This window comes from Rhinolophus sinicus, chromosome 12 (genome assembly GCF_057876585.1).
Source record: "Rhinolophus sinicus isolate RSI-liver-muscle chromosome 12, RSI-T2T, whole genome shotgun sequence".
In the NCBI taxonomy this organism is placed as follows: domain Eukaryota; kingdom Metazoa; phylum Chordata; class Mammalia; order Chiroptera; family Rhinolophidae; genus Rhinolophus; species Rhinolophus sinicus.
In genome coordinates, this window is record NC_142512.1 from 42,209,059 (window position 1) to 42,227,503 (window position 18,445).

At 42.6% G+C, this 18,445-nt stretch overlaps 1 protein-coding gene across 1 annotated transcript in view; it reads right to left on the reverse strand.

Moving 5' to 3' along the window:
* Positions 1-18,445, reverse strand: part of EFTUD2 (elongation factor Tu GTP binding domain containing 2) — a 33,498-nt gene that overhangs the window by 12,455 nt on the left and 2,598 nt on the right. Inside the window, exons 2-11 of the mRNA XM_019752300.3 lie at positions 17,756-17,864; positions 12,479-12,644; positions 11,781-11,859; positions 10,486-10,561; positions 9,939-10,004; positions 9,142-9,177; positions 7,931-8,021; positions 7,040-7,122; positions 4,988-5,154; positions 3,126-3,250 (exon numbers count right to left, since the gene is read on the reverse strand). Coding sequence (XP_019607859.1) covers positions 3,126-3,250; positions 4,988-5,154; positions 7,040-7,122; positions 7,931-8,021; positions 9,142-9,177; positions 9,939-10,004; positions 10,486-10,561; positions 11,781-11,859; positions 12,479-12,644; positions 17,756-17,860 — 994 coding nt within the window. The 5' untranslated portion in view covers positions 17,861-17,864. The remainder of the gene's footprint in view (positions 1-3,125; positions 3,251-4,987; positions 5,155-7,039; positions 7,123-7,930; positions 8,022-9,141; positions 9,178-9,938; positions 10,005-10,485; positions 10,562-11,780; positions 11,860-12,478; positions 12,645-17,755; positions 17,865-18,445) is intronic.

Here is an 18,445-nt window from a genome sequence, read left to right on the forward strand (position 1 = left end):
ACCGGGAAGGACAAGACTGGCCCAAAGTTGAGAAGACTCTGCTGGAGCCAAAATGAGCACCCACGTAGCACTCCATCTCCAGCAAGCATAGGACTGAGCCACCGACAAGGGTATAGTTTTCTTTCCTTTTATGGAACAGACTCAATTGCCTCTATGCTATCCTCTGTCTGCACCTAAAGCCCTTCCCTTCCCGAAGTGGAGCTTAATGGTACCCTCATTCTTTTCCGATCCACAGAAGCTCTACTGTGCTGCCACTGTGGGTAACCTCATGGCTGCGGTGTCAGGCTAATGCTCTGACTAGTTCTCAGCCTCCAGAAGGCAGATACCTAGCCCTCCGGAGAGAAAACGCCCAAGCCAACCTTTGTCTCCTCTTTTACCAATTAATATTTTTAGTTTGACAGCAAATACTAATCCTGGTCAGACTGAACCAAGCAACTGCGGCTTTTGGAATTCAAGAGCTTCTGAGTCAAGAGCTCCTATGACATTCAGTTAGATTACTGGTATCACCAACTCGCTAGTGGATATTTCTAACCAGATGTCAGACTGTTCTCTTACTCAAGATGGCATAAAGGGAATTCCTCACCTTTTTCCTAAAGCCACATTTCCCTTCAGACTTTTCTCCCTCAGAGAGGCTACCATTGGCACGTCATCCAAGCTCCAAATCTTTTTATTCCCCACTTTGTTAATTACCAAATTCTTTCCTTTTTCCCCCACATTATTAGTTACTGAAATTTCCTCCTCTGTGAACCACCGTGTCTTTCATATACCTCTATTACTGCACTTAACATGTGTTATATGTTGTATGTTGGCTGAGCTGCTTGAGGAGTCACAAAAACTTGGCCTAGCGCATAAGAGAAGTTCAATAAATGCTGACTGAAAGAATGAGTGAACATCTCTCCAATTCATTTCCTCCTCCTTAATCTCACAGGGAACATTAATCCGATATTCACAATCCTGTAGCTGAATATTGACAAAAATGTCTCAACACGTGTCCCTTCCAGCATCCTTTCCTGTCTTGGGTCTATCTTCCATCAGCTCTGCACAAGTTACCCCGCCCCAGTTTTTAACAGCTCCTAACTTCCTACAGAAAAAGTCTAAATTCCTTAACCTGGCATTCCAAACCCTCCTTATGTGGTTCCAACCTCACCTGCCAGCAGTTTTACGCAAACGCTTCTCCTTGGTAAACAGTCCCCTATTACGGAACAGGCCATGGGCTAACACCACCTGCCTCGGTGGCTCCTCTCCCAACCCTGTGAGTGTGGAATTCCCGGCTCCCTACTCATCACTTGTCTAAGCCCTATGTCCTTCATGCAGCTCCCTGATGCGAGGCCACTGGACTCTCCCCTCTGAATTCCTTCAGCTCTCCCTGCCTACAGCAGGTACCTGGCACTCAGCCCACACTACCGTACATTCCGTCACTCTGTGGGATTCTGTGTACCCATTGGATGAAATTTCTAGAAGTCAGAGATTATTCATCCTGCTTTGTTGTATGCCTAGAAAGAGGACATGATATTAATTTTGGCAGTATGGTGTGATAGAAAAAGCACCGAAGTGGATTCCAGTCCCAACTCCATCAGTAACTCTGGGGCAGTTTTCCCATAAAATGAAGGGGAAAAACTCAATGACCTCTGGTATTCCTTCCAGTGCTGACTTTCTAGAAGTCCATACACGGCTTTTCATGAGAATGATGTTGGAGCACACAGATCGCTCCTTCGGAAACTAACAGTGGGTTCAAAGGATGAGCAACAATCTCTCTTGAGTCTCTGGACCATTTTCAATCAGAAAACTGAGTCATCAATACATTATAATTATAGAAATGGTCTTGGATTTTGCTTTACATGCTGATATAAAAAACACTGAAACATATCTAAGTGGAACTCTGTTCAGATGAATTTCATTTACTGTCCATCTATCCTTTTTTTTTTTTTTTTAATTTAAAGAACCATCTGGAAACAACCAAAACATATGTCTAATGATGAGAAAATGGTTAAGTTGTAGTACATCTATCTATACAGTAGACCAATGGGCAATTACATAATTTTTATAAATAAATTTTAATAAAACAGGCAAATTCTTGTGATCTAATGTTGAGTGAATGTTTATATTGTGTTAGCATATATTTTATATATGTATATAAAATATGAACTCATTTATGTAAAACACTAAACAGAGAAAGAACTATTAACAAAATGCTTGTGATAGTTATGATAATGAAGTTATGGCTGCCTTTTGCTTTCTTGACTAGATTTTACTGTATTTTCCACTTTTCGACAATGAGTATGTGGTAATTACGTATGCACGTATTTTAAAAAAGACCAAGTTTTCTTTGCTCATTTTTTTCACAAGAGCAAACACGTCCACACTGAGTGTGAGGCACGCAGCTGACTGGCGGGAACAGAAGCCTGGAGCTCCCAGCCTGCCAGCTGTGAGACCTCTCACGGAGCCTGTCCTCTCAGCTCTAAAAACGGGGTGGTCATGACCCCTTTAGGGAAGTACAGTATTTGACACATGTGACACTCAGGAAACGGTTCCTATTGGAGTCTGAGGAAAATGGGGAGGAACAGCAGTGCAGAAGGGGTGCGGGGGCCTCTTAAGATGGCTTCGAAGCTGGTTCAGGGCTCTGGAGTCAAGGCTCCAGGGACCTGTACAATCCTTCAGCTGGGCATCCCAGCGGAGGCTCATGCACGCCAACTGCACAGCCAACACAAGTTCTCACGCATGCCTGCAAATTTCTCTGTGCCTTGATATGGCTGGAAAGACAGCTAGAAGCACTACTAGTGAGGAGGGAGGGTCCATCTTTGAGGAAGAGATCTGAAGGGGCACTGTGAGCATGGATAATTTCTTTCTGACAAAATCGGTCTCAATCGAGGGGAGATTCTTATTCCTAAAACAAGCTCTTTCTTCATCCTTTCCTTCCCAGTCACCTTTACTTTTCCATTGTTTAGAAACCACTTAGCTTGAAGAAAAGGTCTAGGGTCCAAAAAGACCCCAAATGTGACAGCAACAGTTGACAAAGTGCTCCTTCCAACTGGGATTCTGGCCTGAAGCCAATTCCCAAACCTTTCAGCAGGAAAGGCACCCATGACTGGGGAAGCTGGCGAGACAGACTGCCAGCCAGCGCTTACCAAAGGTGTCAGCATAGATCTTGGCAAAGGAGCCCAGCGTGAAGCAGATGCTGTACTGGGAGCTGGAGAAGCAGACGTTGCCCAGGAGTGGGGACAGGATCAGGTTCTCATCAGTGGAATACATGCTGAAACAGAGACAGTTGTGAGCGCACAGCCAGGCTGACACACCGCCAAGGGGAAAGGGCAGGGATTCAGTCTCACAGCCTCTGTCCAGTCCTTGCCCTCAGACAGGGCTTACACAATACAGTCAGCTTTGCCAACAGCCTGGTCCAAGAAAGGCACACGATAGAGTTGTTCCCTAACTCCCAGTAACAAGCTCATTTCCCAGAACTGGGAACACTTTGCACGATCTTCGAGAAGTTAACTGCACCAGACAGACAAGGGGAAACTTGGAGGGCAAAGACAAAGGTCTTGGAATACGGGAAGTGAATCTAATGTGAGCAGAGAGGAATACACTCTGGAGAAATCTCACTTTTACAAATACAAACAGGCGTAAACATCAGTCTAAATGAATGAATGAATAAAAGAAAAAGCAACTTTGCTCCAACTCCCACCACCCTATTCTTCTTTATCTGTTTTGTTTGGCTTTGTTTTACAAATTTGTGTTACATTGTGTCTTAAAAGCCATGCAGAAGCCAGAGCACCCCAAGTTCACTAACATTTATAAGAAAACCAGTTGTACACAGGGATCAAATCCACAACCCTAGCTTTACTGACACATTGTTTTATGGAATTTCTTAATTTAGCAATAAGAGTACTGGCTTATAAAAAGCAGTCCCCCACCTCATTCTACCCTCCTCCCAAGTTGTGCTCTCCAGAGGCAACTGCTTTCAACTCTTTTAAAGCTGCTTTTAGAGCATTTACCTCCACATTTCTAAATAATATGTTTGTTACTATTTTTTGTTTAAAGGTTGAGATATGATTTTGTGACTTCCTATTTTGGCAGAACAGGATTTAGCTCTATTTCAAAGAAGGACTTTTAAAAGAAGCCCTTTTAAAAGAAGTTCATCATTTCATATTTCGGACTCCTGATGTTATATTGGGCTCTAGTCATTCTCAGCCCTTCCAGAGACAGGGAGAAGATACCCCTGCTGAGAATCAGTGCTGCAAACTGGAGCAGCTCCTAAATGTAAATCTGTCTCTGGCCATATAGGTACCGCCCCCAACCCTCACCTGGAGAGGTGTTCTCCCAGTAGGACGTCCTCCTCCCAGGCCCTTGGAGGGCCTTTAAGAAGTCACCCAGATAAAACTGTCTTTAAGACATATTTAACTTATTCTTCAAAGACACCTTGATACAGTATTCTAAAGTCTCCCAGCTCATACTTATTAATGTAAGCCCTTGTAAACCCCTCTGTAAAGCTGCTCTACCCACAGAAACGACAGCCAACAGTCCTTTCAATTTACTGCGTCTGTGCTAATAAGATAGCAGCTCACATTATTCACCCATCAGTTACCATTTGCTAAGCACCGTGCTAAGTATGTTATATCACATACCTATTTAATTTCTCGTAACATCTCACTGGGCAATTATTACAGAAGCAGAAACGGAGGCTCCACATGCTTAAGTAATTTGCCCCCCTTTACAGGGCTGGTACGAGGTGAAGAGGAGACTGATTCCAGAGCCCCAGGTATTGACTGCAACACTGAATCGAAGATTGGTGTTAAGTCGCACAACCGGTTAAGGCAGAGAGTTAACGAGGTCACGGCTGTGCAGTCCATCCCTGTGGAGCCATGGCAGGAGCCCCTAGCCCCGTCGCACAAGCTCAGCGTGCACGCCAAGAAATCAGAGCTGTCCCCAGAGATGTTCGAGGTTCAGATGCATCAAACCCGAGTCGCTGAGGTCCCCGCCAGGCGCCCGGTACCTTATCAGCCCGTTGACCTCATCCACAATGTGGCGCAGCTTGTAGTAGGCGTCGGTGGGAGGCAGCTTCAGCTCCAGGATCAGCCGGTCGATCTTGTTGATGCACACGGTGACCGCCAGCCTCTCCTGCACCGCGTGCTTGATCAGCCGCTCTGTGTTCAGCATCACCTGAGGACCACAAGGTGGTGAGAGCGAACAAGGCACTGGCAAAGGGCTCACGATTTCAAAACAGGAAGTGCGAGGCAAAGAGGACCTGGGGAGATAGATTGCTGGGTGGAAGCAGAGGGTATCTTGCCCAAAGATACCCTTGGACTCAGGAACTTTAAGGGGGCACTTCGCAGGACCAAGGAACGAAAAAACACACTGATGACGTTGGGAGCCGTGTTCCCAGGGGCTAGAGAAGGAACAGAGGAAGGCTGAGGAAGAGCGTATGGTGTTGAAGTGCAATTGCGGGAATTAGGAGAATGCAATGATTTCTTCTTTTTTGATTGCATTAATGATTTTTAATATGTGTAGAAACAGTTATAGCTATGCATGGGTGTATATTACCTGTGTTCAATGAAAGGACCTAGAAGCAATGCCCTCTAGTAGCAATGAACATGCGCTGAGCCCTGTTTCTAAGTACCAGTTCCCACCCTAAGGAACCAGAGCTCCTTGGAGAAATGGCTGATTCCAGGATTGGGGCAGGCAAAGTACAAGATGAATCTAGAACATCGTTTTGTGCCTAAAAGTAAGGAAGTACTCAAAAAAAGACGGGACATGTCAAAAGGACAATGAAGCCAGCCTGAAGGAGGCTGGCCAAATCTGGGATAACTAGAGCATCAAAATATAAAAGGATAGTAATGGACTATAACCCATGAGTAAAATTAAAATCTGTGTATCCAAACTGACAATAAATAAGGAAACGGGGGAGGAGGGGAAACTTCCTTACAACAGAATTCCAACCAATAAATACAAAAGGAATAACAAGAGTTAGAAAATTGCCATTTGCAACTATTATAGAAATAAGCAAGGAATGATCAATGGATAATAAAAATGGTAGGTAAAGTTTGATAAGGAATAGAATGTATAATAGACTCAAGGTATCTCTCCACAAATTATTACAAGGGGGAAAATTGTAACTTTACAAAATAGAGACATTCTACAAAATACACAGCCTATATTCTTCATGTCAATGTCATAAGAAGACCAAGAAATGTAAAAGAACAGCTTCAATTAATTAAAAGAAACTAAAGAGACATGAAGACTAAATGCTATGCAGCATTCTGGATTAGGAAAAAAATTCTATAAAGGACATTATTAGGACTGACTGAGGTCTGTAGAAAAAGATCTGTACAAAAATATTGTATCAATGTTGAAGTGCCTGATTTTGGTAACTGTACTATGGTTATGTAAGTGAATGTTCTTGTTCTTAGGAAACATATTCTGAAATATTTACTTTCAAACGGTTCGAGGGGAAAATACACACATGTGTGAGTATGTGTGTACATGTACAGAGAGAATTACAAAGCAAATGAGGGTGAGTTCTTTGTACTGTTCTCGCAACTTTTCAGTAAGTTGGAAATTATTCCCAAATGAAGTCAATTATAAAAAGGCAACTTTGGCTCCCTCTGCTGGCTATCTCACCAATGACAACATGAATGAGGTTAGTTACCTAATCTTTCAATGAAATATGAAAGACACCCTGGGCCTTTTAACGCCAATCTCTGTTCTCTCTTTCCCCTCTCTCTTTCCCTCCCCCCTCTCTGGTTTAGGAAAACGTATTAACATTTAAAATCCATTTATATGAATATACTCTCCTCCCACCCTTTTATTTTCACTTGTCATTTTATCTTTGTGTTTCCTGAATGACAATGAGTCCTACCACTTTGAGCTTCACTGGGTAGGGAGTAAGGGGTTCATATTGAGAACTAATTTTGAACTTCGTTTGCTGCCCTAATTTTAGAGCAGTGTGAGCCTTAAGCCCACAGACTTTCATGTTGTGTGGCTCCCAGCTCGCTTCGGGCAAACCCAACAGGGAGGAGGGGTGCTAAGGGAGTAGAGTCAGACTCACGCCCTCAGCAGCATCGATGAAAAGGACCACTCCATCTGAGATGCGCAAGCCAGCCGTGACCTCATCAGAAAAATTCACATGTCCTGTAAAGCAATTATCAACTCTGTCGTCACTCGCATGATGGCAGGATGAGGCACAATTAATTGGTAGGTGGTCTAGGGGCACTGGCAAAGCATGTGAACCCCCAATATCCCCTTTTCCGTCTCCCCACAGCTCTCTGACATGTATAAAATTCCACCATTAGCGTCATAGGCTTGGATTAAACTTTTATACAGGAGGTCCCCAAACATGAAGTGTTTTACTTAGGAGGGCATACCATAATCACATTCACACACCAGCTTAGTCTAAGCAGCAGTAAGCAGAGTTCTGTGGGACAGAAGACAATTTGGAGGCAGCGGAAAGGGCAAAGGAGGGCCTGAAGCATGGGAGACAGTGCCTGCCAAAGTGCTGCTGGTGGGAGGCAGGGTGGACAGGTCTGAGGGCATCGGGCACCTGATGGGGCAAAGAAGGCCAATCTGCCAAAACCCAGACTTTCCTATTTAAAACTGCTCCAAGCTGGTCCTTTCCAAAAGATAAAAAGTCAGCCACCAGGGAAAGGAACGCTGCTCCCACTGTAACCTGTGTGTCCACCAGCAGGTGGTGTGTTGCTCCCATAGTCTCCTTCAAAAGACTCGCAGTGCTTGAGGCTGGGGACCACGTCTAACTTGCCTTTGTTACCCCAGCGTCTAGCATGGGGACTGACACAGGCTGAAGTAAATAACTGAGGAAGAGTCCCTAAAACTTGAAGATTCTAGAGTAGAGTAAAGAAAGGAGCAAAACAGAAGGCCTAGAGCATGGCGCTTGCTAATTAACTAGTCAGAAGCAAAGGATACCAAGTCAAGGAATGTCTACCTGGAGTGTCCATGATATTGAAGAGGTAAGATTTTCCTTTGGTATCTGGCAAAACCACTGTCACAGGAGTGCTTTTGATGCCAACACCTCTCTGAAAGGCACAAAAAGAGAGTGGTCAAGGCTTCTTATGCAAGAGGGGTACATTCTGCTCTTGGAGCTTGCCAGTTGCTAGTAAATTACACTGACGTCTTTCATCGTAGTGAGTGTGATTTTGATCTAGGCCTCTAACCAAGATGAAGATGAAATATCTTGGTGTTATATAGCTTTTTTGTTTTGGGGCGGGGGAGGGCGTTGGTTCAAATACAAAAGAGTAAAAACAAAAATGAACAAGAAAGCAGAACAGTATTAAACCTGAACAGAGAATCCAGGTTCCTAAAATGTTACCCTTCTCATACACTGGAAACAAAAATAATAACCAAGCATCATATAAGTAAACAGAAACATATCTGGGGCATTTTAGATTTAAAAAAATATTATAAAAGCTATAATGGAATAATTATTAAACTCTAGCCAAATAAATCTATTAAAAAACAATAGCTAACATTTGCTGATTGTTTATCATATTTCGGCACCGTTCAAAGTTTCTTTAGTTAACCATACTTATGTACTTGAGCTTTCCATGCGCTCATTCACGAAAAACAAAAACAAAAAAAGAACAGAAATAAAGAAGAGGAAAAGAGAAGGGGTTAACAGGGAGGAATAAAGATCCAGATGGAAAGAAAGAATAACCAGTCCAAATAGGAAAGACAGAGATGTATGCTTACTCCTTCATAGAGAAAGAGAAGCATGACGACAGACGGACTCATTCCCAAAGAGAAATTACTCCTGAAAGAGATCGTCATATGAAGTCATCTTACAGATTTTAAAAATGGTACCATTTAAAAAACTCATGCTGAGCTGCTGCATCACTTACAGCATACATGCAGACATCACCTTGGTATCTGCCCTATTAGGCCAAATTAAATCCAGTCAAGGATAGGAGTGTCCCCCCTTTTACCTTACAGCTTGCCTACCCAGCTCTTTTTCAAGTTATAGATCCTGGGCTGATTGAAAGAAGCAAGGAGATAAAGAGGTGAAAGTAAAAAGGGCTGGGGGGGTCGTGCAGTGCAGTGTGGACCAAAGTGTTATCATAAAGCCTTCCCTACATTCCCTACAAAACCACCACTGCTGGTCTACTGTGAGCAACATCAGATTTTCCAATGTACACGTACCTCTTGCTCTGTGAAGAGGATGTCAGTGTAGCACAGCTGAAAAAAAAGAAAAAACTGTCATTACCACCTGAATTCAGACTCCTCTCCCACACAAGCCATCAATCACTTTTCCTCACCACCTCCCAACTCAACGGTTTCTGCCTCAGGAGAAGATGGATTGAAGAGAACAGGATGTCCCTACAGAAATTCCAGACAATGAAATCAGTGCCCTCCCCGATGGAAAATGCTCCTGGATGTGTTTTTTTGGGGGTGGGGGTGGTCACTGAAGACCAGGTATAGCTGGAGAGCTAAATTATATCAAACGTGCTGAATTCTTAAGAGTGGTACAGGGAAGCATATCCAGCCTTCATGGAACCCCCGCACGTCAAAACAGTCAATCTGGCAGAGACTGAACAATTATTGCACTGAGACTTGCAGCCACACTTGGCCTCATTCACAGGCATTTAAATTTATCATGAAAACAACAAGGTCCAATTGTATTTTATTTATAGAGGAGGCATTTAATACTATGATGGGAAAGAATAGGCTATAAAAGTCAGAATATTTCAGAACAGAGGAGGGATCCCGAGTGCAGAGCAGCTCATCCCAAAATACTGCAGCTTAATATTCTCTATGCTGCTGAGAAAGTGGAAATTACTTTCTTAAAGGCTATTAATAGAGATTACAATTATGAAGTAGCACTTTGTAGACACCACTATTTATAACGAGAGCGGGAAGTTGAAAGAAGGCGAAGGAGAGACACACTCCGGTATATTCTGAATGGTTCATCCTAAACCCTCAACAGAATTTCTACTTACGTCCTGGTCATAGCGCTTTCTGATTTCCGGGTGAGTCTGCTCTATTAAACAATCCACGAAACACGTCTGAAAGGAAAGAGAAGATTAAGACCTGCTGACCACAGAGGAAAATCTACTCTCCTCTCCCCCAGCTCCTAATACACGACATCACTTAGGGATACGGAGAGGAAGAGAACAGGAGGATTATGGGACAGCAAAGGATTAACACTGAAGCCACAGAATTATTTTCAAATGAAAAATGAAATCTTTCTTGGACAAGCACCTTCAGGGAAACGAAAACATATAAAATCAGAGTAAAGCTCAATTTCCCCTCCTCTGTCCAGAGGCAGACCCAAGGCTCAGGCCTGCCAGTGGCTTCGTACCAGGCTCCATCTGCTGCTCAGGACATGTGAGAATTTCCCAAGGAGGTTTCGCAATAAACATGGAAGCCCCCAGATTCAGGAAGTCCAGCCCTATGATCTCAATCCCCAACCTGTGACTCTGAGGGCTAAAGAAATGAGCAGGAACAAAGAGAAACCCTGTTCCAAGTAGCCAAAAGCTTTCTCACCTTGCCATGATGGAGATGGCCACAAAGGGTCACATTTCTGATGAGCTCGGAGTTATCCATCAGATCTGCCAAGAAACTGAAAGGAGAAAGGAGAAGAGAAAAGGGACTTTGGCAAAAGTTTTCAAATGTGGAGTCGTGCAAAAGTGTTTTAGGTATTTGGGGCCAGGAACAACTTTTAGACCACCAGGAGACTGACTGCTTAGAGGCAGATGCGAATTTCTCCATCTACATAGTTCTGGCTTTGGGAATCAAACAGACTTATCCATGAGGTGACACAACCGGTGAAATGTCGTAAGGATTTCAATAGTAAAATAATGAGATTTAAAAGGCAAGGAAGAAGAAAAACAAAACCAAATACCAGAACTTGTGTAAAGTACTGTCCCTTTCAAAATCTTTAGGCTGAAAGCTACCCATCTATTTTATTGGTGCCGGGGGACTTAAGATCACTTTGGGAGCCTCTCTTTTGAAACTGCTACCAGAGCTAGTAAACAATGAATTAACAAGGCTGAGCAGAGGGCTTCCATCTTGACCAAAACCAGCACTGTCTTTCTTGCTTATCGCCCATATTACTTATGGCCAGTAGCCTTCAGATGATGTTGGCTCACCAAAAAAATCAAGTCTGCTTTCATAGACTGGCATCACCACTGAGAACACAAAGAAATATGAAGCAAGTTCTGAAGATAACTGAAAAGTTGTTTCAAAAATGTGGGAATGATGGCAGGTGAGCTGACCATTTCAGAAGGGACCCCACTCTTTTGGACAGACAAGATGACAACGTGGTTAAAAAAACCCCAATAATTTCCTTATCCAATAATGAGAGTCACAAGACCTTCGATATATGAGTGCATTTCATCAGCGAAAATAGTTTCAAAAATAATTTGCTGTATGAAGAATCTAAATTATTCTGTGCATTATCTACCTACTTATGAACTCCTTTTCAAAATAGAGCTGTTATGTTCCCACAACACTTAGCAATTCTACCGAATGAAAATAGGCTCCCACGCCCAACGTGGACAACTGTAATACCTAATAATCTCTGCCTCAAAGGCTGGCTGTCAATACCAAACTGAAAGTTTGGAAGAAAACAGCTGAGGTCTGGATGAGAGCCAAGAGAGACGTTAAGACTGAACCTGAGTATCCCAGTAATTACATAAACTGAAGGAAAATGTTGGCAAACTTGAGAGGTTTTGCTTTTGCAATTCACTGGCCACTTCAACCACAAACCACCTCCTCCCCCCATGAAGAAATGAACCCACACTTCTCATGCAGAGAGGCCGGAAGACCTTATAACTTACTCCATTTCATAAACCGTGACAGGTAATGTCTGCTCCATCAGAGTGAATTTCTTGGTTTTCACTGGCTTAATAATGGGTTCTGGGGGGGAAAAAAGGCAGTGAAGTGCAAGTAGGCAGAAAACATAAAAATACAGAGCTCTGTTCTCTTAGATCAAGCTTTCAGAAAGTATGATACACGACATCGATTTATGTTGTGCTCAACAATCCCTTATGTTGAGCAAGTTCTGGGAATGCTGTTTTGCACAAGACAGTGAAGGATCTTGAACCATGGGCTGAAGCGTTCGGACTTCATTTTGCAGGAGGTGGGGAGAGGAACCGGATAACGGTTGAGGTCAATGTCAGTTCACAATCCCTCCTTGCATTTATAAAATGCAACTACTTTGAAAATCAGCATTGTGAGGACTGGTTAGAGGAGTTGGGATTATTTGGTGGATGGAAAACGTATCAGACCAGACGGAGAACTTAAAAACAGTCTTCAAGCACCTAAACAGACATTAGATAAAGAAAGAACTCTTACTTGCTTAATAACAAGTGTCGTTTTACTAAATATTAAAACAGGGTCAACTGAATCTCAATCCAGAAACAGTATTTGTCAGTAGTAAAGAAAAACGAATCGGTTCCTTCACTGTACTTTCACGACTGCTGATGAGACGTACTAGTCTCAATTTCCGCTCTGAAGCCAGCGCCTCCCGACTTACCTGTGAGAGGCTGGGTGTCCTCCTCCTGAACTATGGTCTCCACCTCGGGCCCATACACCTCTTCCGCCGTGGGGTAGTACTTCTTGTCCTCGTGCAGCACCACCTCCATCCCAGGGTGATCTTCATCGTGGTCACCTACCTCATCATCGTCGTCGTCATCATCCATCTAAAAGCAAGAGAGGGAAGGAGTTGTAAGAGGCACGCGCTTTTCCTGCTCCATGACTGACCACACTACACGCGGTAAGAGCAAGGACCTCACGTGTGACAGCTTCTGGTTTGAGTTCCGTGCAACAGAGTCACCAGCGCAGGTTCTACACTTGCGTGATCCTTCACAGAGAGAAGACTGGCTATAAGCCATGGCTACAGACGCCTCTCATGCAAACTAGCCCCCTCCTAAACGTGGGCCACTGGTCACAAGTGGATAAGATGGGAGAAAACAAATGGCTTGTCACAACACACCCTTTTAAGGGAAAAAATAACTTCTTCCAAGGACAGAAACCAGGAACCAGAGTCCCATACCTTTAAATTTTTCACTTAGATTCACAGGACTGTTTTTGAAAAACACTTTTCTGACAGAAATAAGTTGGTGAGGAAGTGGAGAAACTGGAACCCTAATAAACTGCTGGTAGGAATGTAAAATGGTGCAGCCACTTCAGAAAACAGTTTGGCAGCTCCTCAAAATGTTAAACACAGAGTTGCATATGACCCAGCAATTTCATTCCTAGGTACATACCCAAGACACAGGAAAACTTTTCACACAAAAACTTACAAAGAAATTGTTCATAGCAACATTGTTCATAATAGTCAAAAAGTGAAAACAACCCAAATGTCAATCAGCTGATGAATGGATAAAAAAAATGTGGTATATTGATACAATGGAACATTTGACAAAAAGAAATACTTTTACATGCTACAACATCAATGAATCTTGAAACATTATGCTAAGTGAAAGAAACCAGACATAAAAGACCACAGATTGCACAATTCCATTTATAGAAAATGTCCAGAATAAGCAAATCTAGAGATAGAAAGTAGACTAGTGGTTGCCTAGGGCTGGGGGAGATGGGAGAATTGGAGGCAATGGTTAAAAGGCATGGGATTTCTTTCTGGGATGTTGGAAATATTCTAAAATTGGTTGTGATGATGGTTGCACAACTCTAAAAATAATAAAAGCCAGTGAAATGTACACGTTCAATGAAGGATGTGTCCACAAACCTTCACATCATTTACAGGTATGTGAATTCTGTATCACTAAACCTGTTAAAAATAACTTTGTCACACAGGTAATTAGAAAACAGACAAGCCAAGCAAACAAATCTACAATACATACATTTATACCCTCCACTTTCTGATGACTGTGATCTACCACATACCACAACTTACTTAATCCCTTACTTCCTAACGTAGAGGTGGTTTCTAATTTCTAGCCTGTAAACATCAATCCTCTTGGCTCAGGGCCTGCACATTTGTTGTTTCAATCAACAGCAAATGAACCACTTTTTGTACACCCATCTTTGTGAACATCATTTTTGCCTGTAGGAAAAATTCCAAAAGCAAAACTGCTGGTAGAAAACGGTAGCATACTTCAGAGCTTTGAGATGCATTTCTGCTTTGCAGAAATGCCCTATCAAGGCACTCACGTGGGTAGCGCATGACAGACAGCACACTTTGGAGCAAAAGGACAGAAGTGGGTTTCAAGAAAACGGGAGGAGAGGATTTGGAGACAGCAAGTATCAACAACTCGTTTGAGCTGTGCTGCACTAGGAGGCAGGGAAATGTGAGATAACTGAAGGGGGATATGGGGTCGAGAGAGGATTTTAAGATGAAACCACAGCCTGTCTGTATGTTGACGGGGACGATCTACCAGAGGGAAAACTGGTGATGCAGGAGAGAGGGCAGTCTTGCTAGGGGGGTGGGGGGGGGAGGAACGTCTTGAGTAGGTGAGGCGGGACGGCATGAACAAATCATCCATAAGAACAGGAGGGACGGCATGTGGCACAGACGCAAAGGTGGGTAGATGGAGTGGTGGGAGCTTGTTTTCCTTCACACAAATTCCAGCATGTCAACTTCTTTCTTAAAAAGAACACAAACCCTCTAGGGGTGAGCCGACTGGCTACCTCCTGCCATCTTTACACTCTACTTCTATAATACCTAGTAATGTGGCCTAATATCACATTAGCTCTTTTGACAGCCATACATATTCTGCTGGTGGTGCCTCCAAAATACCATCAAGCAAGTTCCTCCTGCCCTCCACCCCCAATGCTAGATGTATTTTGAATCTCAGTGTAGGATTTTACGTAATAATTTCCAACTACTTGTAATTATTTCTACCTGAGTGTCCTGACAGTAGCTCAAGCTTGACAAGTCAGAAATAAAACTAAACAAGCATCTTTTTATCATTTCCCTTTTTCTGTTTTAACCGGTGTTCATCTGGTCATCCAGTTCTCCTCATTCTTTCTCCCCAAACATTTAAACAGTGGCCCAGCTCTATATCTCTGCATCCTTCCACTGTGAAAAACTTCTGCAGGCCTCCCAACCCTCCCTACCTCCCAGCGTCTTGCTTTGATCCCGTCACCCCTTACTCCCAGTTTTCCATTCAAGGCCTTCATGAGCCTGGCCCCTCCTTCTCTGCTTCACACCCAGTTGTCTTCCAGGGACTGGCCTTTGGCAATCAGGAGAAATCATTTCCTCTTAACACACAACCTCTGGGCTCCTGCTCACTGCAATCCTTTCTAGAATGCCCTTCCTTCTTTTCTGTCTCCATTACCAAAATTCTGTGCGCCTCTCTACTATTATATACCTCAATAAATTTTTTCTTTCTTTTTTTTTTTAGATCTGTGCATCCCAGGTGGAATAGGAGGCTATAGGAACTCTTATTCTGCTAGGAGTATGGAGTGCAGCCATGCTGAAGAGTAACCTGACAGTACTTACTATAAACACATTAACAAAATATAGACACATTAAATATATATATGATCCTATGATTGGCAACTTTGCTTTTGGAAACATAATGCAAAGAAATTTCGACATGGTGTATTAAAGTGAGAATATTCACTGCAGTATTACTTGTGTTGTAGGAAGGCTGATGGCAGGTAACCTGGATGCCCATCACCCAGTAATACACACCAGGGAGAACCGAGCAGCAATCAGATATGCCACAGACTAGACATACACACAGCAAGAGATGGATCCTAAAATGCATCCCTCATCACAGGCTGAGCGGCAAAAGGAAGAAACAGAATGATGCAGATAGCACGGTACCATTTACTTAAATTAACATATGCACGCAATGCAACTCTACACGTTTTGTGACTCATACAACCAAAAAGCATACATATACTAGATCAATTACTATGGCAACAGGTATGAGAATGAGATAAAAAGGAATTAATGGGTTAATTAAATAAGAGCAGAGCCTTGCACCAGCAATAGAAGCATGAACTAGAATATGGTTAACTATGCCTTCTGTACTGAGGTGAAAGCACTCACACAGCCTAACCATTCTTTGCTGTTGTTAACAACCTTCGTGAGATGTAATTCACATTCCACACAATTCACCCATTGTTCAGGTCTACTTTGAATGTGACTTCCTCAGATATGCTTGGTCCTTCCAGCCAGGAAGAATCCTTCCTTACATACTGTTACTATGGACATAAGTTAATATGACTTAAATGGCACTTGTCCTTCCCTGTCTCATATTATAAATTTGTTTGTAGGCATTTCATCTCCCCTTGCAAGCAGTAGGTTCCTGGAGGGCAGGGATAATGCCTTGGCTCTCTGAATCATGATTCCTTGCAAATAATAAGTGCTCTATAAATACTTAAAGAATTCTTGGGCTTTCTTTAGCCTGAAATTCAAGTTTGTTGGGATCATTTTGAAGTTAGATTCTGTTATCCAATACATTAGCTTATGAGATGTGCAAAATTTATAAACCTCTCTTCTCTATCTTCACCTAAGTTACTGACAAAAAGGTTAAAAAGAATGGGACCAAGCATGGATGCTTGGGACATATCACAAGAGCTCTGGAGTTGACCCATTAATCAAAACTCTTTGGGTCGTATTGTTCAATGGCTGTGACTGCTCCTCGTATTATGAGTCAGACCATATCTTTCCCCAAGGACACGCGTTACAGTGGTTACCTTGAGGAGAGTGAAATGGAACAAGAATCAAGGAATACTTTCTATTATTTGGTTTGAATGAGAATATAGTCATGAATTACTGTACAATGAAAAGGAAAATCTCTTAAAAATAATATTTTAAAAAAGAAAATTGGTTTATAAGAAAAACAAGACTTCAAATGCCTTGCCCAAATCAAGATACATAATATCCACAGCGTAACCCTGACCTGTAGCTCAACCTAGTCATCTTAGCAGGAGGACGTTTTTGTAAAACTCATACAAGCTTCCTAAGTGTTCAATGTCGTGTTTTAAATTTCCTTCCATCGCTTCTCAGCCTTTTGGCTAAGATCAAGTGTAAATTTCCTTCCATAATTTTTACCATGAATGCACATCTTACTTCCTGGCCTGCAGTTTCTGAAATGCAGTACCTTATCTCCATCTTCAAAAAGTAGTATGAGTTGCCCGATTCACTTTCTAAGACCACAGCCAGTCCCCAGTTTCTTAAAGATGACCACAGCGGCTCTCAGTTTACCTCTGCGAGGTCTCCCCCACCACCCCACCCATGACCTAATGAACGTGGACCGGGAGACTTGAACACACCTAAGGGCGCAAGATGGTCTCTTTTCACCTCACCTACGATTTCAATTGTCTGTTTCCAGTGTTTACTCTATTTGTTCTAGTTTGAAGGATATTCTCCCTAATGGAGAAGACAGATGGCAGCCAGGACTTCTGTTCTGCTTCCCTGTTTTGTTAATGTCATACCTCCATCAATAAGCAGTGGGCCTACTTCTTGTTCTGAACAAGGGCTAAAATATAAAAACCAGTTTTGGTGTCTTGCAAGCCTCAGACCATTCTGGACTTTCCTCCATAGCTCTCCTGTCATAGGAATGGGAGTCAAGGGAATCTGCACCTTCTCTTTCTATGGCTTTCGTTCATTTCTCAAAAACCTGAGCTTCTGCGGGAGTTCCCAGTGCAGCCGCGCTTGGAAAAGGTGATGACCTTTTATTTCCTTTTGAAACTTCAGTCGCTATGTTTTCTTAGGAGCAGAAACAGGGCAATGTTAGAGACGTACACAGGTATTATGGGGGCACAGAGGGTTCAGTACATTATTGCTTTTTAAGAAAAGAGACAGAAAAAAGAAGCAATATATTTGTCTTACCTCGTCAAGATCTTTGGTCTCTCTGCCCAATTCATCATCATCTTCATCAGAATCCAGCTCTGGTCCAATATAATTCCCAAACTCATCATACAAGTCAGTATCCATGATGCTAAAATTCAAGAAGAGGAGTTAGCTTCCGGCAAGGTAATCGAGGCCTTGAGGACACGGTCACCTTTCTAGCCTTATATTGACCGTATCTCTTCACACATCTCCTCTCCAGTTACACAAACCTACTGACTGCTCCCCCTGAAGATCTGTACTTTCCCCTCCTCTCTCTTCTACTCATTGTCAACTCTTCTTCCATTTTTTAAAATACGCTTCTTCCACTTTTTTAAATAATAATTTTTAATTTTAAAATAATTTAATACGAGAAAGTTGCAAAAATAGAAAAAATAACTTTATTTTTCTGAAGTTATTTAAGTTGCTGACACAACGCCTCATTACCCCAATACTTTAGTGCAGGAGTTGGCATATTATAGCCTGTGGCTAAATCTGGCCTGTTGCCTGATCTTACAAGCCCCCAAGCTAAGAATGCCTTTTACATTTTTAAATAGTTGGAAAATGAAAAAATTTTTTCATGATACATGAAAATCCATTGTACGAAATTCAAATTTCAGTTTCTACATGGGAACACCGTGACGCTCATTCATTTATATTGTCTACGGCTGCTTTCACACTGTAACGGCAGAG